This window comes from Lampetra fluviatilis, chromosome 7 (assembly GCF_964198595.1).
Source record: "Lampetra fluviatilis chromosome 7, kcLamFluv1.1, whole genome shotgun sequence".
In the NCBI taxonomy this organism is placed as follows: Eukaryota; Metazoa; Chordata; class Hyperoartia; order Petromyzontiformes; family Petromyzontidae; genus Lampetra; species Lampetra fluviatilis.
In genome coordinates this window covers 3,163,424-3,182,136 of record NC_136281.1, presented here as the reverse complement: position 1 = coordinate 3,182,136, position 18,713 = coordinate 3,163,424, and the positions used below count along the sequence as shown (strand labels likewise).

The 18,713-nt window shown below is 44.8% G+C and overlaps 1 protein-coding gene across 10 annotated transcripts in view; it reads right to left on the bottom strand.

The window, feature by feature from the left end:
* Positions 1 to 789: 789 nt before the first annotated feature.
* SYNE1 (spectrin repeat containing nuclear envelope protein 1) overlaps positions 790 to 18,713 on the bottom strand; it is a 152,862-nt gene continuing 134,938 nt past the window's right edge. For 8 of the 10 annotated variants that reach the window (XM_078858167.1, XM_078858166.1, XM_078858171.1 and 5 more), the window contains 12 exons: positions 18,529 to 18,666; positions 17,883 to 18,077; positions 16,779 to 17,283; positions 9,580 to 9,722; positions 9,338 to 9,461; positions 8,759 to 8,970; positions 7,517 to 7,717; positions 6,466 to 6,594; positions 5,430 to 5,642; positions 4,758 to 4,835; positions 4,102 to 4,154; positions 790 to 2,713 (listed from right to left, as the gene is read on the bottom strand). In XM_078858167.1, coding sequence (XP_078714293.1) covers positions 2,455 to 2,713; positions 4,102 to 4,154; positions 4,758 to 4,835; positions 5,430 to 5,642; positions 6,466 to 6,594; positions 7,517 to 7,717; positions 8,759 to 8,970; positions 9,338 to 9,461; positions 9,580 to 9,722; positions 16,779 to 17,283; positions 17,883 to 18,077; positions 18,529 to 18,666 — 2,250 coding nt within the window. In that variant the 3' untranslated portion in view covers positions 790 to 2,454. Of the gene's footprint in view, positions 3,409 to 4,101; positions 4,155 to 4,757; positions 4,836 to 5,429; positions 5,643 to 6,465; positions 6,595 to 7,516; positions 7,718 to 8,758; positions 8,971 to 9,337; positions 9,462 to 9,579; positions 9,723 to 16,778; positions 17,284 to 17,882; positions 18,078 to 18,528; positions 18,667 to 18,713 lie in introns of all 10 variants that reach the window. The other 2 variants (XM_078858175.1, XM_078858176.1) reach the window with 2 other exon arrangements.

Genomic DNA, 18,713 nt, shown 5'->3' with positions numbered 1-18,713 from the left:
GTGCAGACTTCTAAAACTCAGTACCGCGCTGAAGTTTGTTCACCGTTTTGGCCACGTTCACACACGTTAATAAACATAAACCCTTCCCACGTGCGTTGTTTTGCAAACCGTCACATGTAATTTGTGAAGTGGCAGAGATGCCTTTATGCACTAAATTACAAGAAAAAGTCAAATGTTGGGCGGCCCTCGACAGCATCGGAGGCCCCAAGTCAATGGTGGTGGGCGCAGTCCCTCCGTAGGACAACTGTTTGATACAACTCAAGCGACACACAAATACAACGCAGTATCAGAAATATTGGTTTAAGCTTCACCCTCAACAGGAAGCAGATTTAGTGGTTTACATACGATTGGAATGACAGTTTGAGTAGTACGAGGCTTAAATCCGCTTTCTACATTGGGTTGAGCCTGCTCTAATGCTTGAATCCAGTCCTCGGGCAATAACTTTTGGAGGCCCAAATGCTAAATGTTTTATCTTCATATATTTCTAAATATCAAGATCAAACATGACAATACTAGTGCCGTACTAGTGCCAAATTTAAGCTATTTCAGATATTCTGGAACATGAGCATTTACATCACTCAATCGCGATCATCTGTATGTTCATATGCATCTGTATGTTCACGTACCATACTTTTTATGAATTATAAACAAAAACCATGGAGTGTTACACACCCAATTCTATGCATAAATCTTACGCTGGTGAATCAAATTCCAATTGGTTAATCGTGAGATCGTTACACTCCTATAATACTTCTATAAGGTGCACAAATCACTTTAAACCTCAAGGTCCCTGTCTCCAACGTGTGGGTGGTTCGACTTGTATGTCAAGGCTTAGTGAATGGCCACTCCAACTGTCAAATGAGAATGTAAGGGCTTCAACGTGATGCCTGTCCTTGTGAGCCCGGTTAGAGCAAGCTGCGTGTATTGGCCTGACATTTGCTATTCCCCCTCTGACTGGATGAACAAATTGAGGCAATGTTTGTGGCATTACAGTCCGTCCGCCAACAAGACGTACATTACATTCGAGCACATTAAAATTCGAGCATAACATCACAAGACCAGTTCTCTTTGAAATACTGTTGCTATTTAATACAAATGTAAATTTCTTAAACAAATACAGTACACATCTTACAATATTTTTTTTGGCAAAACAAAAACGCAAATAAAGTTATGGAATCAAAACAAAGTGTTTTCACGCTGCAAGTAAAATTGTGTCAAACTCTATGAACCATAAATACAGCTTAAGGTGGAAGCACATTATACATCGTGTCTTAAAAATTTCCTTCCTTGAAAAATACAACTATATCCTCCCCGAGTTCACTATTAAAATTACTTTACACCAAGATTTTCAGACATTGTAACATTTACAAGCTTTCTTCCATTCACATAACTCTGCATCCACACTCATGTTACTGTACATATGGTGTCTTCTGCCGCTGGCTGGGACACAAACATGAATGCCCCTTTGGCGTCCAACTCTAAGAGCAAACATTAACCATAATCGAACAGAATGCAGAAGTAATCATTAGTAGAGTAGGCACGTACAAACAAAAAATATTTACAGAAAGAAGCACAACTTGAGGTATAACTCACACAGCAGGCTGCTCTCACGGCAATGTCGTGAGAGCCGGCGGGTAGCGGTGCAGCGCAAGCGTTTGCTGCCGTGCGCCACTCCGGCCACGCTTCTACAGGGCCTGAGGGCACGGACACCATCGCTTATATACGCCGGCACACGCATTCACTCCTAATTTGTCATCATCTCAACGCGTCCGTGGTCGGCATTCTTTGTTCACTCACTTGACGCACGTTACCAATGAACCTATGCACGTAGCCTTTTTAGGGCACGGATAACAGGAGCTGGTTCTGTGGGATTTTTTACATTTCGCAAGAGTGCTATTATGAAATTGTGGAATTACAGTGTTCGTTATTACTCTCGTCATATGGTTCTTAAAGTAATTGCCACATACCTTGTATTTTTCAGTGCCTATACATTATAGTTAAGAGGCACTGAATATTACAGTAAGCGTAATACAGTCCATTAACAGAATACTGGACGTGAGTTGCACATGCTATTACACGTCTGATGTTTTATGTCTAAAGTGGCTATGAAGAACTGTACAGTGTCGTTTTCACTTGCTATTCAAGCTTTCTCTTCATGCACCCAAGTCTGCTTTGCAGGGCAGCGACATGGCAGAGTGGGCGGAGGCCAAAGATATTACAGTGGTATAAGAATATTCAGTGTGAAAAATAACTCTTCATTCATTCCAGATTCTCTGTACGAAATTCCCATTCATAGTTAAATAAATTATGACAATTTAAGACTACTCAAGGTATTTTCTTCTCATGCCGCAGTTCTCGCCAGAGTTGGCTTACAATCTCTGAGATTCCATGATTATTATTTCACAGACATTCAGAATCCGTGACTGACTTGGAGCGGGGCCAATCTGGCGGCGCTCATATGGGTGGCGGTCCGTTGGTGTAGCGGAGCATGGGGTGGAAGGAGCGAGCAAAGTTGTTTGTGAGCGTGCAGCTGAGGTCGTGCTCGGAGATGGGCACGAGGCATGCGAGGCCCAGCAGCAGCAGCATGAAGAGGTGCAGCGGTAGGGCCGCGCGGAACACGCGCCGGAGCAGCGAGCGCTCCGTGCCGCGCTGCTCGCCCGCTCCCATAAGGCCCCGCTCACCAGAATGGCCACGCACCCCTGGCAAACTTTGGCTATGGGTGGGGAAGACAGTAAACGATTCAGATCTGATATCGTGTTAGAAAGGGGGGCGAAAAACACCACCACACTGGACTTATTATGCCTCTCCAAAAATTAAGAAATAAATTGCTCCACTGTATTACATCTGGCAATACTGCACGGTATTACACACCATGCAGTCACTTTAATCGTAACCTGCTGTAGACATTTTTGCATAAGCACCCAAAAAATTGTATTATATAACTGGATAAAATCATAAAATAATCAGTGTACGGTACACTAATAAGATATATGGTACACAAATACACATTCCACCAAGTACTGTATGCAGAGGAGTATAAACATGTTATTGGCATACACCGGAAAAATTAAATCGCATGCATAAGCTCTTTGAAGTCCATGCCAGCCCAGCTGCAGCATCATTCAAGCATCCTATGTTAGTAATTAAAAGCTTTTGTATATTTATTTCAGCATAAGTGAAGCACAGCACATTATACACATTGATCATTGAAAGGTGAGTATCAGCACAGTTGGTTGTGTGTGCAAGCAGGCCGCTCAAGCAGGGCAGGCTGCCTGCAAGAAGGTTAGTCGGGAGGTGCGCACAAAGACAGTCCCCCTCTTCAGCTGCTGCCATTTGATCTCGAGAGCTCAGAGGGCATTACAGCGATGTCACGAAAAGAAGTGGCATTCCTGACTCCACAAACCGCTGCTGCTTGCAGGCCACATCAGTGTCAGCAGGAAAGAAACAGGAAAGCCGCGTAAGTTTTACGGGAGAGGGGTCGGGCTCGCTTCGTCGCTGCTGCTGCAAGGCTCTGCAGGCACAGGGGGCGGGTCGGTCACCCCCCCACCCCCCCCCGCTGTGCGTGCAGACGCCGACGCAGGGTGCAGTAACGCCCGGGCCGTAACCCACAGATTGTGAAAGCCACTTAAGCACTTTGAAAGATGATGGAAGCTCCCATTATGACTCGATCCGAGCGGTTTGTTCGCCAATACATGAAAGGTTATTTGCTTGACCGTTTAATAAAATTGAAATTAAACTTAACATTTGTTTTACGTTTGGATCAATGAGAGCCTTTTTTTAACACGTGCCTGATAATGAGTGGAATTAAGCCACCGTGTGAAACTGCATTAAAGAAAGGGGGGTGGGACTGCATATGCAATCAACATGGGTAAAAGCTTCAAATCTAGAATGGGTAAAAAAAACGTGTAATGATTGTTAGAAACCAACAGTGCCACTGACAGTGATTTATGCAGACTGTGGGAGCGATATAGGATGAGATTCCACAACCCAAAATACGGAGATGATTGTGCTATGTGTATTACATCTAAATCGGTTTGCCTGTTCCATCATCTATAAAGGAAAGAGGGGCAAAAAGGGGCATGAAAATTCTAAGCTGTATACCTGAGCTCTTGACTGGTTGCTCCAGATTGAGAAAGACTATCTTTGCCTGGGAGCTGCATGTGAATGGATCAGGAAAATAAACAAAAACGTACGTTGAGTACAAGAGAAAACAGGTATTAAAAAAAACTTATGCGGATGAAGAGTCCAGCTCCACAGTGACCCAGAGAGTTGTGGTGGCACCAACTGAACCACACAAAGATGAAATTAAATCCAAAAAGACAGCGGAGTGCACACGTGGCAATGTGAAGTTATGTAAATGGAAAAACTTTTAAACTAGAAAATCTGTAAAAACAACAAAAAAGCATTAAAGGTTTAGAGTCGTACATGTTGCATACCAATACACCTCATTATCAGCACTGAAAAACGAATGGCTTTCGTGGTTTTTATTTTTTAAAATATGACTACAATTGTGTCCAATACAGGACCTGAATACGACTATACTCCATTTAAATATTAAATAATTTAGTGCCACATTTATCACACTGACAAAAAGGATTAATTGTAACACGTAAGTTATTATCTCCATCACGCAAAAACAGTTACACAGCACACGTTAAATTCCATATAAACTGTGCACAGGTTTACAATTAGTAGTCACCAATGTACGTTAGACTATGCCATGCACGTGGGATGGAGCAGAGTGTGGACATTGTTACCCGTCTCTGCTGCTGTTGAGATGATGGCAGGGCCATCGGACAGTTCAATTCTTCGTCTGGTGAACCATACGATGAGTCCTACGAAATTAAACACATTCTTCCATTGGGGACTGTTTGACAAAGTCATTACATCGGAGTGCTTGACAATGGAAATCAAAACACCCATGTGCCTACAGAAGAAGGTTTTCAATCCGTGCATATTACCTCCTATGATATATGGAGTGGACACATGGACACTGACAAAGAGATTATAACAAAATATTAAAAGTGGGCAAAGAAGCATGGAGAGGTGCATGCTTGGTGATTAAAATGAGAGCCAAAGGAACACACGGATTGGGGAACTTTATGACCATTAAAATAAAGCAAGTAAGTGGGGGCTAGCACAGGAAACACCGCGAGGAGGGAATCTGGGCAATGGTTGAGACTGGCGATGGAATGGCTACCAAAGGAGGGAACACACTTGAGAGGACGACCACCGCTGAGATCGAGCGATGATATCAGCTCATGTGTAGAAGATGGATTTTGGCAACGTGGGATCATGAGGGATGTGGATGCTATTGGGGAGGCCTTCCTGTAGCAGTGGATAGATCATGACCGATAATGATGATGCTTATATTGGCCAAACAAACTAGGATCGTGATTTCATTCTGTTGGGAGGGGTCAATTTCTTACCAGCTCGTCGGTGGAGGTCCTCATGTAGCGCTCCACCACTCGGATGTCATGGTCGGCCTCATTGAGGAGGTGCTTAAGGCGGTTGGCTATGACGTGCACCTTCTCCTCGGCCTCCAAGCAGTTCTGACCCTCGGCGTTCACAAGAAGATGGCTCGACATGTCCTGCAGGGAGGCCACCTTCTCCTGGGTGGCCTGCAGTTCACGCTTCACTTGCTGTAGTGTAAACAGAAAATAGAAACTACTGGGTCGAGGACCGCTGTCGAAACAAGCACCAAAGGTCTCGTGAATAAAAGTGCACAGGAAGCAACCACTGGGGGTATTCACTCCCAACCCACTTGATTTGTAATGTCACAATTTGACTTTGCAATTAAATATAAAAATCCATTCTTTGTTTGTCTCATTTGTACCGTTCATTTGTATTTGTATGTTCTGTCTGTACTGTCTGGCCCATATGTAAATTATTGGAAATGCAGTAAAACCTTGGATTGCGAGCATAATTCGTTCCGGAAAAATGTTTGTAATCCAAAGCACTCGTATATCAAAGCACTCGTATATCAGTTGTGATCACGTGACGCTCGTCAGACAAAGCGTATGCACGTACTACTCGTATTGCAAGACCTCGCTCGTTTATCAAATTAATATTTATTTAAAAGTTTTGCTCGTCTTGCAAAACACTCGCACACCAAGTTACTCGCAATCCAAGGTTTCACGTTAATATATTTTTACATGCTGAATCTTATGGATGCATCACGACCGAAATAACATATTAAAATAATAAATTGATCATTATTTTCCTGGTAACAACAGACCATAGCGCTCTGATGCATTTTCAAGTTGTACCGCTTGTTGTTTGGAATAACATTTGGCGTTTTCACTCCTCCTCCTCACAGCTTCTTCAGGAACGCGAAGTGAAACGTCGGTAGATAATCCACCCATGTTTCTGGTCCCGAGATGGAACCTATTCGCGATCATACATCACTCTATTTGTGGAGGTGTGGCTGCTGCTGCTGCTGATGATGCTCAGGGGTAAGCATACCATGAGCATTCTGTGATGGTCCTGCAGAGTCTCGAGGTCAAGACTTGGGCTAATGGGGCGGATCTCATTCCTCTTTCGGTCCAGATTCTCCAGCCAGACCAAGAGACCATGGCTCATCTCGTGAAAATCCTGCAAAACATGTGTGGAGTCAAATATGCAAAAAATACTGCTCTCGCGTTTTCAGAAACTCACATTTATTTTTTATTTTACTTTGCCGACTGTATCGAGGGTACTTTAAAACATTCAACTCACACGCTGCATTTCTTTCCTTTGCACGATAGCACGTAATAAAACAATCGGTACAATTTGTGGAAAATGCATAAAAAGTACTCAATTAACCATGACACATTATTTATTGAGAACTGCTTTTGTGTTTAGTTTGTTGCCTTTCCCCCGCACCGACGATTATCATGGTTGTCTACGTACAGTGCGAAAAAAGTTCAACATGCATACTTACAACACCTGCATTCTTGCCGGAAAGGGTAAAGCCTATTATTTGTTCATGATGGTCTGGGTGTTTTTATCTGTGTATCGATTGATGTGTTGAAGAAATGTGTAAGTGCTTATAAGTCATCATTATTGAGAATGATAGGGGACAAGGAAATTATGTCTCTTGTGAAAGCCAAATGTTGAGGACCCGTGATATTTAAGATTATTGAAGAGCTGTAGGGCACGGTTGGTGCCTTTAATGTTGGTCGTTAATGTATGTACGAATGGAGTCATGTGGTCCAAATAACTTTAATGAGCTGAGTAGCACTACAGGTTGACACTATCGGGCAGCCTGGGTTGCTTTGATTACTTTTGGTAGAAAATAGATGGTTGGTGCCTGAGGAGTCTGAATTAACTGTTTTGGCAGTCTCAGATAGGGCAACACGAACTCTAAGGTGTTTCTTTAATGTCTTTGCTTTTTGGGGCCCTCGTTGTAAGGTCATGGATGATTTTGCGGTAGAAGGAAGTGTAAATGCGTTGTCTAAGTGCTTGCCCGAGTGCTTATAATATGTTGTTGGTACAGCGCTGCATGTTATGTAAGAGCACTTATCACGGCACTCACTTGACAGTGCATGAGCGCATCTTGCAGAGAGAGCCGCCAGGTCTCCAGCATCTGCGCCACGCGTTCCCAGCGCTGGTTCAGGTGCCGCAGGCGCTGCCGCAGCTGGCCAACCTCGGCGCTCTTGCCCGGCGTGAATTCCCCGCTGCACAGGTTGATAGAGAGCAGCACTGCCTTGCGGGTCTCCATGCCATGTCGGAGCTCCTGCAAGGGCGACGCACAAGGCAATGCGCGAGCGCGTAAACTCGGGCTAACTTAACAACGGCAAAACGACAGAACACGATTATGAAATGACACGCAAAACTCTCTTTAGATACGCTTTTTTTAACCAAAATTCCAATTGCAGTTTTAACATGTCCCAATGTTTAGAGCGACCATGCAAGGTTCCATCGAATAATTCATTCTAATATCCTTTTAAAAACTGCCACTTATCTAAGTTGTTTGTTGCATGTTATTTAAATTATTTTATTTTAGCCTGCCGAGCTGAAATAAAGCCACTAAAGTAAAATAAATGTAACATAGTGTTTTTTGCGCGCAGTCATTGCTGACCATGCTGAGGCCATCAATTCGCGACACTTGAGAACATGATTTAATTGCGGGTGACTGCCTGGACGCGAACCCAGGATCTTAGCCATTTCAGGCTCAGTGTTCTTCCATGGTATAGGCACCATGAGCTTACAAGACATAAACACATTAGTGTGTTTAAACCTCACCTCTCTCGAGGTGTGTTGACCATATGAGATTTTTGAAAAATAGCTTATTTCATGTCACTTTAAGCAAACTTTTCATATTTCATTAAAATAACAGCTTTTCATAGCCACATGAATAATAACAATAGTAAAACTATGTATAATGATGAAACTTTATTTATACGAACAGCAGCGCAAGACGTTGTTTTCCACTCCACAACAAATCAGACAAAAGCACCGTCACACAATCTGCGTGCATAGGCAAATTGAAATGTGATCCACGACTCATGTCTGATTAACACAAACCATACGAAAGTAAATATCGCGTGGTTTGCGAGGGGCAACCACGCTGCTTATAATTTTTGACACACGTGAGAGTTGACATCTCAGGTGAGCATTCAGCATGAGGATGATGACGACAATAAAAATAATGTTCGATTTACTGCGTGCGCAGAATTCGTACAGCGAGTCCTTAGCATGAGTCAGAGGTGCGGGGCGAAGCTCAAGCATCACTCGAATGCTCTTCCACACAGTTATGTCGATCGCGAATACAAACCTTGAGTTTCTGGATGCGCGCCTCGATGGTCCGAATGTCGGCTGTGGTGTGCAAGCGCTGCAGCTGGCCCAGCTCATCCTCGGCCTGGCTCAGCCAGTCCCAAACAGCCTCCACGTCGGAGTTGAGCTGGTCCCACTGCTGCAGGTCCTGCTGCAGGCGCAGCTCCCTGCCCAGAGCTTGCGCCTCCATGAGCTCCCAGCGCTCGATTACACCTGCGAGAGATGGCAGACAGGAGGGCGAGGGGCCTGAGGACACTCGTTCTTCAAAAATCACATTTTTCTCAAAACATCAGATGTGGATAATGCCAGAGATAATGAAAATGTGTTATTCCCAGTATCTATCATGTCATTAATGCCAAGTGGTCATCTGTAAAGAGCTTTAATTCATTATTAAATATATACAACTTAGGAATATGGAAATAAACATGAAAACAATGATTGTTAATTATACAGCAATGTGATTGCAAAGCATGACTGTAAATATATCATTTTAGCATTTCTCAAATTAACACAATAAATTGCGAGCGTTCTTGACCTAGCGATACGCAGCACGGAAAGGAAAAGATATGTAGATGGGTACCAGAGGACTGCTTTTCAGAGGTGGTAATCACGTCAAGCCCTGGCATCTTGTCGTCCTCGCTGAGCTGCTCGCTGACGCACTTCACCATCTCAATGCTGCTCTGGCATTCGGATAGCAGCTTCACCTGCACGGAAACCACCACCACAGTATGCGTGTGGGTGATGCGCTGCATTGACGTGCATGAAAGTAACATTCCCACGGTCACGAATGAGTGATTGAGTGTGGGGAGGAGAGAGACTGACATAGCCCTTGTACTCGGAGTCGAGCCCGTGCCCAGCTGGTGCGTGGCCACCGATTGCTCGCTCGGCGCGCTGCAGCTGGCGCTCGCTGTCGGTGAGGATGTCACCCAGATCACGTGCGGGACACTCGGCACCGACTGCATCACCTGCAGGTGCACCAGGGGCGCACACATGAACATGAACACGTGTAGTCACACACATACAAAGACAAGGATTATCCTTATAGCCTCAACAGACTTTTGCGGCAAGTGCTGTTAATGAGCGCCTAATGAAGCTGGCACGGCACATGAAGGGGTACCATAACCATGCCTGGCCACCTTTGTCTCCGCAGTGGTGATGTTTACACACTGCAATAGGTACTGATTTGAGACTGAGTCGACCTAGGGGAGGCCCAGGAACAGTTCAAATAATAATCACCGAGCGGGAATTGAACTCGGGTTGCCAGGCTCGTAATGCAACTGCGACACTACCGCTCTCAAAATATACATGTACAACAACAACCGCCATTCGCCACTAAGTGCTGGTGACGTGACCACGGCGCTTTTGGCAGGCTAAGTGCACTTTAAGGCAACGTGAAGTGTCGAACGCCCGCTGTGAGGCCACGGGACAGACCCAGGTGCACGGGTTGACTGACTGAAATGACTGGCCGATGCACCACCTTTGCCCCCTACTGTGCCAACTTGCTATGTTTTAGCTGCCTGGTGCTCTGCTCGTTGTTGTGAGCGTCGCTCCTCTGCCCTCCGTTGGTGCTGGAGGGTGACTGCCTCCAACTGCCTTGTAGCATCTTTCACGAGCCTCCTCCACAGAGGCCAATCTTGACACCGTTGGTACCAGTCATTGGCAAGCCCACTCAGTTCCACATCCTTGTACCACATCACTGCATCTCTTCTCTTGCCCATGCCATGACCATTTAGTCCCCTCTATCCGGCTGAACAAAAGCTTTTTAGGCATGCAGTGGCTGGACATGCGGGCTACATGACCCAGCCAACGCAGCCTTGCCTGCCGGAGGAGCACACCGATGGGACTTTGTCCAGATCTTTCAAGGATTTGTGAGCTCATCACACAATCCAGTCTGGTTAAACCCAGGATGAATCGTAGGCAGGCCAGCCCAAATGTTTATAACCGGCTAAGATGTTCCATTAGAGGGGTCCACATTTCGCAAGCATACAGAAGGGAGAACATGACCATGGCCAAGAAGCCCCAAAGCTTTGTGTGGTGTGACAGACCAGGTAGCTTCCACACAGTGTTACGCAGCCCATGAAAAGATAATGCCGCTCGACTGATTCATGTATACATATACAAACATACATACAAGCACCACATAGGCCCATATGGCTGCACACACAGAAATGTACACAAATACACATGCGCACAGACACACAGATATACACACAGATGTACACAAATATATAAACACCAGCAGAAGCATAGATACACACACACATACACAAAGGAACATGCACAAACATATGTATGTACACCAAAGACAGTGAGCCCCTGTACAAAGATCTCTCGTATAGCCTCAATAGACCTTTGGGGAAAGTGCTGTTAGCGAGCACCGATGAAGGCCAGAACGGTACACAAGGGGGTGGGTAGCCAGCACTACAGCCGACCACCTTTGTCTCTCTACGGGAAATGTTTGCACCACATACTCATTTGAGGCTGAGTCGACCTAGGGGGTGCTCAGGACCAGTTCAGATAATTGTCACTGGTGTTGGCCGTGAGCGGGAATCAAACTCGGGTCACTGTATTCATTGTGTAGCACGCTAACTACTAGACTACTGCTCCCCACCACACAGACAAGACAAGTTCCTCCATATAGCCAAAACAGACTTTTGGGGCAAGTGCTGCTAGCGAGCACCTAGAAAGGCCGACACAGCACACGAGGCAGTGGGTGGCCGACTTTGTCTCCCGAGTGGCGATGTTTATGGAATGCACCAGGTACTCATCTGAGGCTGAGTCTACCACACAGACAAAAATACAAACACACACTACACAAACCCATGTGAAAAAACAAACACGCAAAGGCATGACAGAAATGTCTCTAGACCACATCAGACCCCAAACACAACACATGGCAGCAACCACCAACTTCCCACAGCCTGAATGCACTAATGTGAAATAAGTTAGCTTTGTCACATGTCCAACATGGAGATATTTTTAAATACTTTAGTTAAAACTATCAAAACGAAGAGGTACATATACATACTAAACACACACAAATGTTATTGCGTACAACTGTTTCATACTAGAAAGGAGCAGCGCATGCCTTGCATGCTATACACACACATGGCCAGTTTATACCTAGACTGCGAATCATCATCAGCTATGATCTATCCACTCCATTGGAACCTCCTTTGCCAGTAGCAAAATATGATAATTGTTTTTTACCCTTTATCTGGCAACAAAACTGACACCTTTTTTACAAGGAGTCATGTTTGCATTAACCACAATACCTGCGGTCAGAATGCAAACAAAAAACACAACTCTGATAGTGTATGCACTGTCCTTGAAATTGATTGGTCCACGCCCGAGACAGCTTTCCTTAGAGCCTAGTCTCTAAATGCTTACCCCGAGCTCTCATACTCTAATGGTGCATTGTCTTTGAGTTGTGCGCCTTTTGGCGTCATCTGGTCCAACACCATGTGAGACTAGGCTCTAAGGAAAGCTGTCTCGGGTGTGGACCAATCAATTTCAAAGACAGTGCATACATTATCAGAGATGTGTTTTTTGTTTGCATTCCGACCGCAGGTATTGTGGTCAATGCAAACATGACTCCTTGTAAAAAAGGTGTCAGTTTTGTTGCCAGATAAAAGGGTAAAAAACAATTATCACGATCTATCCACTGTTAAATGAAGACCTCCCCAAGCTGTCGGCTTCCATCGCAGTCTCACGCACACAAGCCGATCCCACCTCTGAATCTCCACGTTGAATGTCCTCTCGGGCATTCCCCTCCTTAGTGTGCCACTTTAGGGTTAGTCTCGACCGCCAGCCATCATCAATTCCTGCGACGTGTCCTGCCCAAGCCCATGGTGGCGAGATGTTAACTACCTTGCCTGGTTTACGAATCAGAAAATGTATTTATGCTGGATGAATCTGATGAGCTGTAAACCTCTTTTTCACAGATGTCCAGTAATGTGGGTCAGAACGTTACAACAGCAAACAATACAACAACACGATAGGAATTAAAAGTATAGGAAAGGTAAGCAAATCACTAAAATAATTTCATGTTTATTTTACCAGGTAAAGCCCACTGAGCGATTAGTTTATTTTTCAGAAGCAACCTGGCCACAAATGATAGCTCAATGAAGTGGCTTATCAGGAGGACGTTGGTTTGAGCCCGACCCTGACACCTGTATATTTGGAGTTTGGATATTCTCCCCGTGGTCGCATGGATTTTTCTTCGGGTCCTCCAGTTTTTCCCTTCACATTTAGAATCAGGCATTTAGAGTATTTGGCTGCTATAAATTTCCACGTGATGAGCCACTTCGTTGAGCTATCATTTGTGATGGTCAGATCGCTTCTGAAAAAAAGATAATAGCTACGTGGGCCTTACTTGGTAAAATAAACATAGTTAATAGTCAGTAGTAAGTTAGTACTTTGTTAATCTAAGCAGTGTTCTTCAGTTTTTGCTGCGTTTTGAGCATTTCTTCACTCAAGCCTTCGCCTCGCTTTGCCGTGTGCACCTTCAGGAGATAACTTAGGTCATTTCGCCAAGTTTTCATATTTTATTTATATTCTGTATGTCTAGTCAGTCGGTCCGTTAATTTCAGCTACGTCCCATTGAGCTTAGGAAGCTCCTTTTCAATGGTGCCCAGGACAAAATGGTTGCTAAGTATTGATGAGTCAACAGACTGCAAGGCAAACAGTACACAAAGTATTGGCTGTCGCCTGATGAAGCTAGTTGTAATCACTGGCAAAACGTCGTACTCAGATTGTAAATGTTGTGGCTTGGCTCTCCAACACACCGGTGTGCTGTACAAGTAACGAATTGGCATGTTCTGTTTACGTGACAAACCTTACTAATTTGCTGTGTCGGGTGGTGGCGAGTTTAACGACACATTTATATATTTATACGCAATCTAACCCAAAAAACATGTGTTATTGAGTACACAAGTATTAAACACTGGGTAAGATTACAGTACCAAGTTCAGCTCCTGAAGATGCCCGCAGTAATGTGTGCTGACAGCGTGAAAGAAAAAATGCTCAACACGCATCCCAACTTGGATTACAAGCAGCTCACCCATATATCGTAAGGCTGTGAATATAAATCAGGGCTGTGGATATACGTCAATTCCAGACACACAGCCATCAAATTCAGCATGGAAGTGAAAAAGGATGGCAAGCTACCATTCCTGGATGTTTTGATTGAGAAGAGACCTGATGGCTCGTTGGGACATTCTGTCTACAGGAAAGCCACCCACACGGATGCCTATCTAAAGCCTGACTCCCACCACCATCCAGCCCAGAAGAATTCCCTCATCAAAACACTACACCATAGGGCCTATTGCATCTCCGACCAGCACCACCTAGCTAGTGAGCTGGAGCACGTACACTAAGCCCTCAGGATGAATGGATATTCTGACTGTACACTCCGCAAAGCTGTCTCCCCAGCCATGGGGAGACAACCATCTGACGACCAAATCAAACCCATCACCTTGCCATACATAGCAGGGGTTACCAAAAAGATTTCCAAAATCTTAAACAAACACAAGATCCAGGTTCGTTTCAACACAGTACACAAAATCCGTGATTTGATCCCATCTGCAAAGGATGTGATTCCTGACATGCAATTTCCTGGTGTCTACAAACTAAGTTGTGGCTGCGGTAGCAGTTACATTGGGGAATCGAAACAACATGTCTCGGACCGTGTCCGCGAACACAAGGCAGATCTGAAGCACGGTAGGACCAATACCCCTGCCATTGCGGATCATTGTTTTAACGCTGTGGGCACACACGAAATTGATTTTTCCAAGACGAAGGTACTCTGCAAACCCACTGGCTATCATCAGAGATTTGTTCATGAAGCCATCCAGATATATAAACACAGACACAACTTTAACCGAGAAGATGGGTACAAATTGAGCAATCATTGGAAGGACGTGATTAACCAAGTAAAGTCTTAACTTGCTGTGATGTTTCCATCCTTCCTGTAATTTTAGCTGACTCTCTGAGTTGCATTATTAGGTTGGATGTCTTTGTATTGACGAGCTGGATGTCCTTCTCGCTCAGTCACCGATGCTACGACATACTAGGCAAGTCACCGATGCTTCGGCATACAAAGCTCGTGCATTGATATGTTAACCACTCACAATACAATAGCCACTTCCACAGCTTCAGGCAGATCATCTCTAGCCCCGTCCTCTTACCCTGAGGCTGGACCCATCTCAAGCCTACATAAGACCTTGTTTCAGTAGCTTTCTCTCTCTCACCTGAAGACGGGCGCTTGTGTTGCGATCGAAACGTCGTGATCTATTAATAATTTACGTGCCTATGTGACTTTACCGAAAGAACCACAGTATTTGTTAGGTTCAATGATAAATTACTTTTATTTTCAAGTTCTTAATACAAATGCACTCCAGCCTGCTCTCGTCCACCTTATTATTGAATCAGTTTTATCCCAGTCTCCCTGAAATAATTTCCCTACATATACACACTCTCATGTGTTTTTTGGCTGTGTCCCTGCAACAGATGTCTTCAATTGTTTAATTAACTTGTTGTACGTGACAATTTGTTTTGCTGATGTTTATCTTGAGCACCAACTTCACAGCCTTTATATTATTTTACTTCCAATTGTTTTATGATGACGATGCATTCAGAAAATTTGAGGACACTCGATATTTTCTCCTATTTATGTTTATCCCTTAATTTCTCGATTTTGTTTTCTTTTCATAAAACATCTTCTGTTTTTGTGAATACCTTTGGTAAAAAGTGGGTCTCCTTGTGTGATCCCTCATTTTAATATGTAGAGTACTGTTATATTTTTTCATGCAATCCCACTGTGGCTGTTAACTTTATTGTTCATGGTTGTTATTATTTAAACTGTATATACATATGGGACTTTTGGATTGTGAGAGCTTGGATGACTGCATCAATTTCCACCGAGTCAAATTCCTTTTCATATTCCCCAAAGGGCTGCCAACTATGAATGTGACATTTAACGTACAGTTGAAGTACTCGCAATTGAAATGGCTAAAAGCGTAGAAACGTGGATGGTTTTACAGGCGTGCCATTCAAGATAATTTCACAGTTTCGCATGCAGACACACTGTTAGAGATCAGGACACACAGTTAGAGATGATTTTCTAGCACCTAGAGCACTGGCTCGAAAACACCAGTCCTTAGCAGCCATCACGATGCTGCGTTCATAACTTCCAATGCAGTTCGTCCCGATTAATGTAATTCCTTGGGGTGTTATCAAGTGCATGGAACTTAAAACAACTGTTCACCCCAGAGTAACTCCACTTTGTTTCCAGATTTAATTTCAGGAGGGTCTTGATCGCAAGTTTTTATCAATTTCATGAGTAATTTGCATTATTTAAGCATATATAATGAGATATAAATAAACCAAACCCTTCGCTAACAGGTCAGATAATTTATTTATTGTACAATCTTAAAAAGGTGCGTCATACCTTAAGTCTTGATAAAGACTTAAATAAAAAAAGCCAGGCTGACAAGTAGGGTTAGCTGCAACTGGTCTAAGGACTGAGTTGAAGAGCATTTGGTCAAGCGGATAATGAAAATGCACGTTAACATGCGTATCTGTGCTCCAAAGCAGAGGCCATTTTTAGCATTTGCTCAGTTAGCCACACAAAGGCCTCAGGGCTTTCAGGAATGACTACATCTGCAAAAACATAAGCAGTATTCAAATAGTGTAAACACTTCGGGAATAAAATCTGTTTCATATTTAAAACTGCCTATAATAAAAACAGAACTGTCACTAAGAGGCCAAGTAAACGTTTTATTTGATGTTATAAATATGAGCGGGAAAAACTGTATTAGCATGCCATTTTGTAAGTATTCAAACCGCATTATTGAAGTGTATGATTCATGTCCATGGCAAGCAGTTGCAGCATGCATGCATGCTTCTTATAATAAAGTGATGCAGACTCTAGAGCAGTCAAATGTGAACCAACGCTTCTCAGAATGACTTATATGCATCGATGCCTGGAACACAAAGCTCGAACGCTCACACAGTCTCACCCGAGAGGCCGCTGCGCGAGTAGTAGTCCGACACCTCGTTCTCCTCATCCTCGCCGCCCGCCAGACGCTCGTCCAACAGCAGCCGCTCCGCCATGGAGGTGGAAGCATCCAACTCCTTGCCGATGTCATAGTTGTCCCACTCCAGGGGTAGCGAGTCGATGCTGGCCGGTGTATCCCGTCCCGAAGGGCCCCTCTCGCGCTCCAGTCTCGACTGCGACAGGCTGTGCGAGCTCTCAGGGACTGAGGGGTCTCTGAGTCTTAATGGCAGAAGGCTGTGTGAGCTGTCAGGGTACAAGTGATCCCCGTAGCTCCTGAGTGGAGAGTGTGAAGACTCGCCGGCAAAGCGCTCCCCGTTGTCACCCAGCAGGGCCCCAGCATCTACTCCTCGTGCGTGCTGCGCCGGTGAGCCAGGGCTACGGGATGCAGAAGATGGCTCATCTTCATACCAGGACATGGAGTACGGCTCCCCCACCTCCCCCAGCTCCTCCACAGCCTCTTCTGCTGCCTATAGGCAACAGCACGCAAAGACACATGCTGTAGTTGTCCACTTTATTTGTGCATTTTGGTTAACAGAAGACTGAAGCTATTGCTATGAAGATATGAGCCTATCTAATAAAAAAAGAATTATACAATTATTTAGCCAGGTAAGCCGTCCTCAGTCTCATGACACTTTAGGGGGATCCTGCATTGGGATATTTGGCTCATTTTTATTAGTGTTTTGGACCTGTTAGAAAGTGGCCTTATTCTCACACAATGGACTGTAGACACAAAATGCATTCTCACTTTCAAACAGACTGCAGCCACACATTGAACAATCATGCAGGTGCCTTGCCAGCCGAATGCAAATTATATTGAGAAATAATCACATTCAACCACTATATACATTTAAAATGTTAACATTGTTACAACATGGACCTGTCCTGTTTAAGCCCATATTTAATAATAATAATAATTACATTCATCAAGGAGCTCATATCTGTCAAATTCATTGTACCCACGTGTTCCTGCTTTGGTTTACACCTGAAATAAACCACCGAGTGTACAGAGCTGCATGCTGCCGTGCGCGGGCACGTCAGTGCCGTGTTGCCTTTTGATGGCACTGACCATGGCGGTGGTGGTCAGCTTGCGCAGGTAGCGCTCCACCCGGCCGAACACCTCGGCGCAATAGCGGCGCAACTCCTCCAGCTCGTCCTCCACGACGGCGCTGTCACCCGGCTCGCTGCGCGCCATCAGTCGCTGGCCCATGTCCTCAAGCCGGCCCAGCTTGCAGCGGTTCAGCGCAATCTCCTTCTGGAAAGCCTGCACGGAAAATCTCACACGCTTAGTGTCCATGATAAGACCCAGCGGTCGTGATACAAGGAGTCTCTCTCTGCTCAAATGTGCACTGGGCCAGTACTCATCTATGTTTTACCGCCACGTGGGTTTTTGAGGTTGTGTTGTGTAAGCTCTTCGTTGTGTGTTTTTTTGGGTTGTGCTGTTGTTCGGCATAATGTCTGATATTTATCTCTCTTTTTCAGATTTCAGTTCCTAAAGAGGCTCTCGGAAACATCGGAGAGCTACTCATCTCTCTACGTGGCCTGGAGCGAGTGGTGAAAATTCGATATTTCCACTGTGTGAGCCAACCTCTTTACAGGAAGACCACCGTTGGCTTCTTACTCAGTGGCACTTATTTTATAGACCCCAAACGGACAATCGTTGACACCTCAGCTGGGATTTGAACTCGGACCCTTCAGAATGTGAGCCTGCTCACCTGGAGCTGCCGGATCTTGGCCGGGGTGCTACACTCAGAGAAGTGCTCCACGTTGGTGAGCTGCAAGTCCATCTCGGTGAGCCACACCAGCACGCTCTCGCGCGACGCCTCAAACTCCTCGCGCTGCCCAATGAAGTGCTGCCAGGGAAATGAAGAACCACGATGATATACCAGAGTCATGGTTT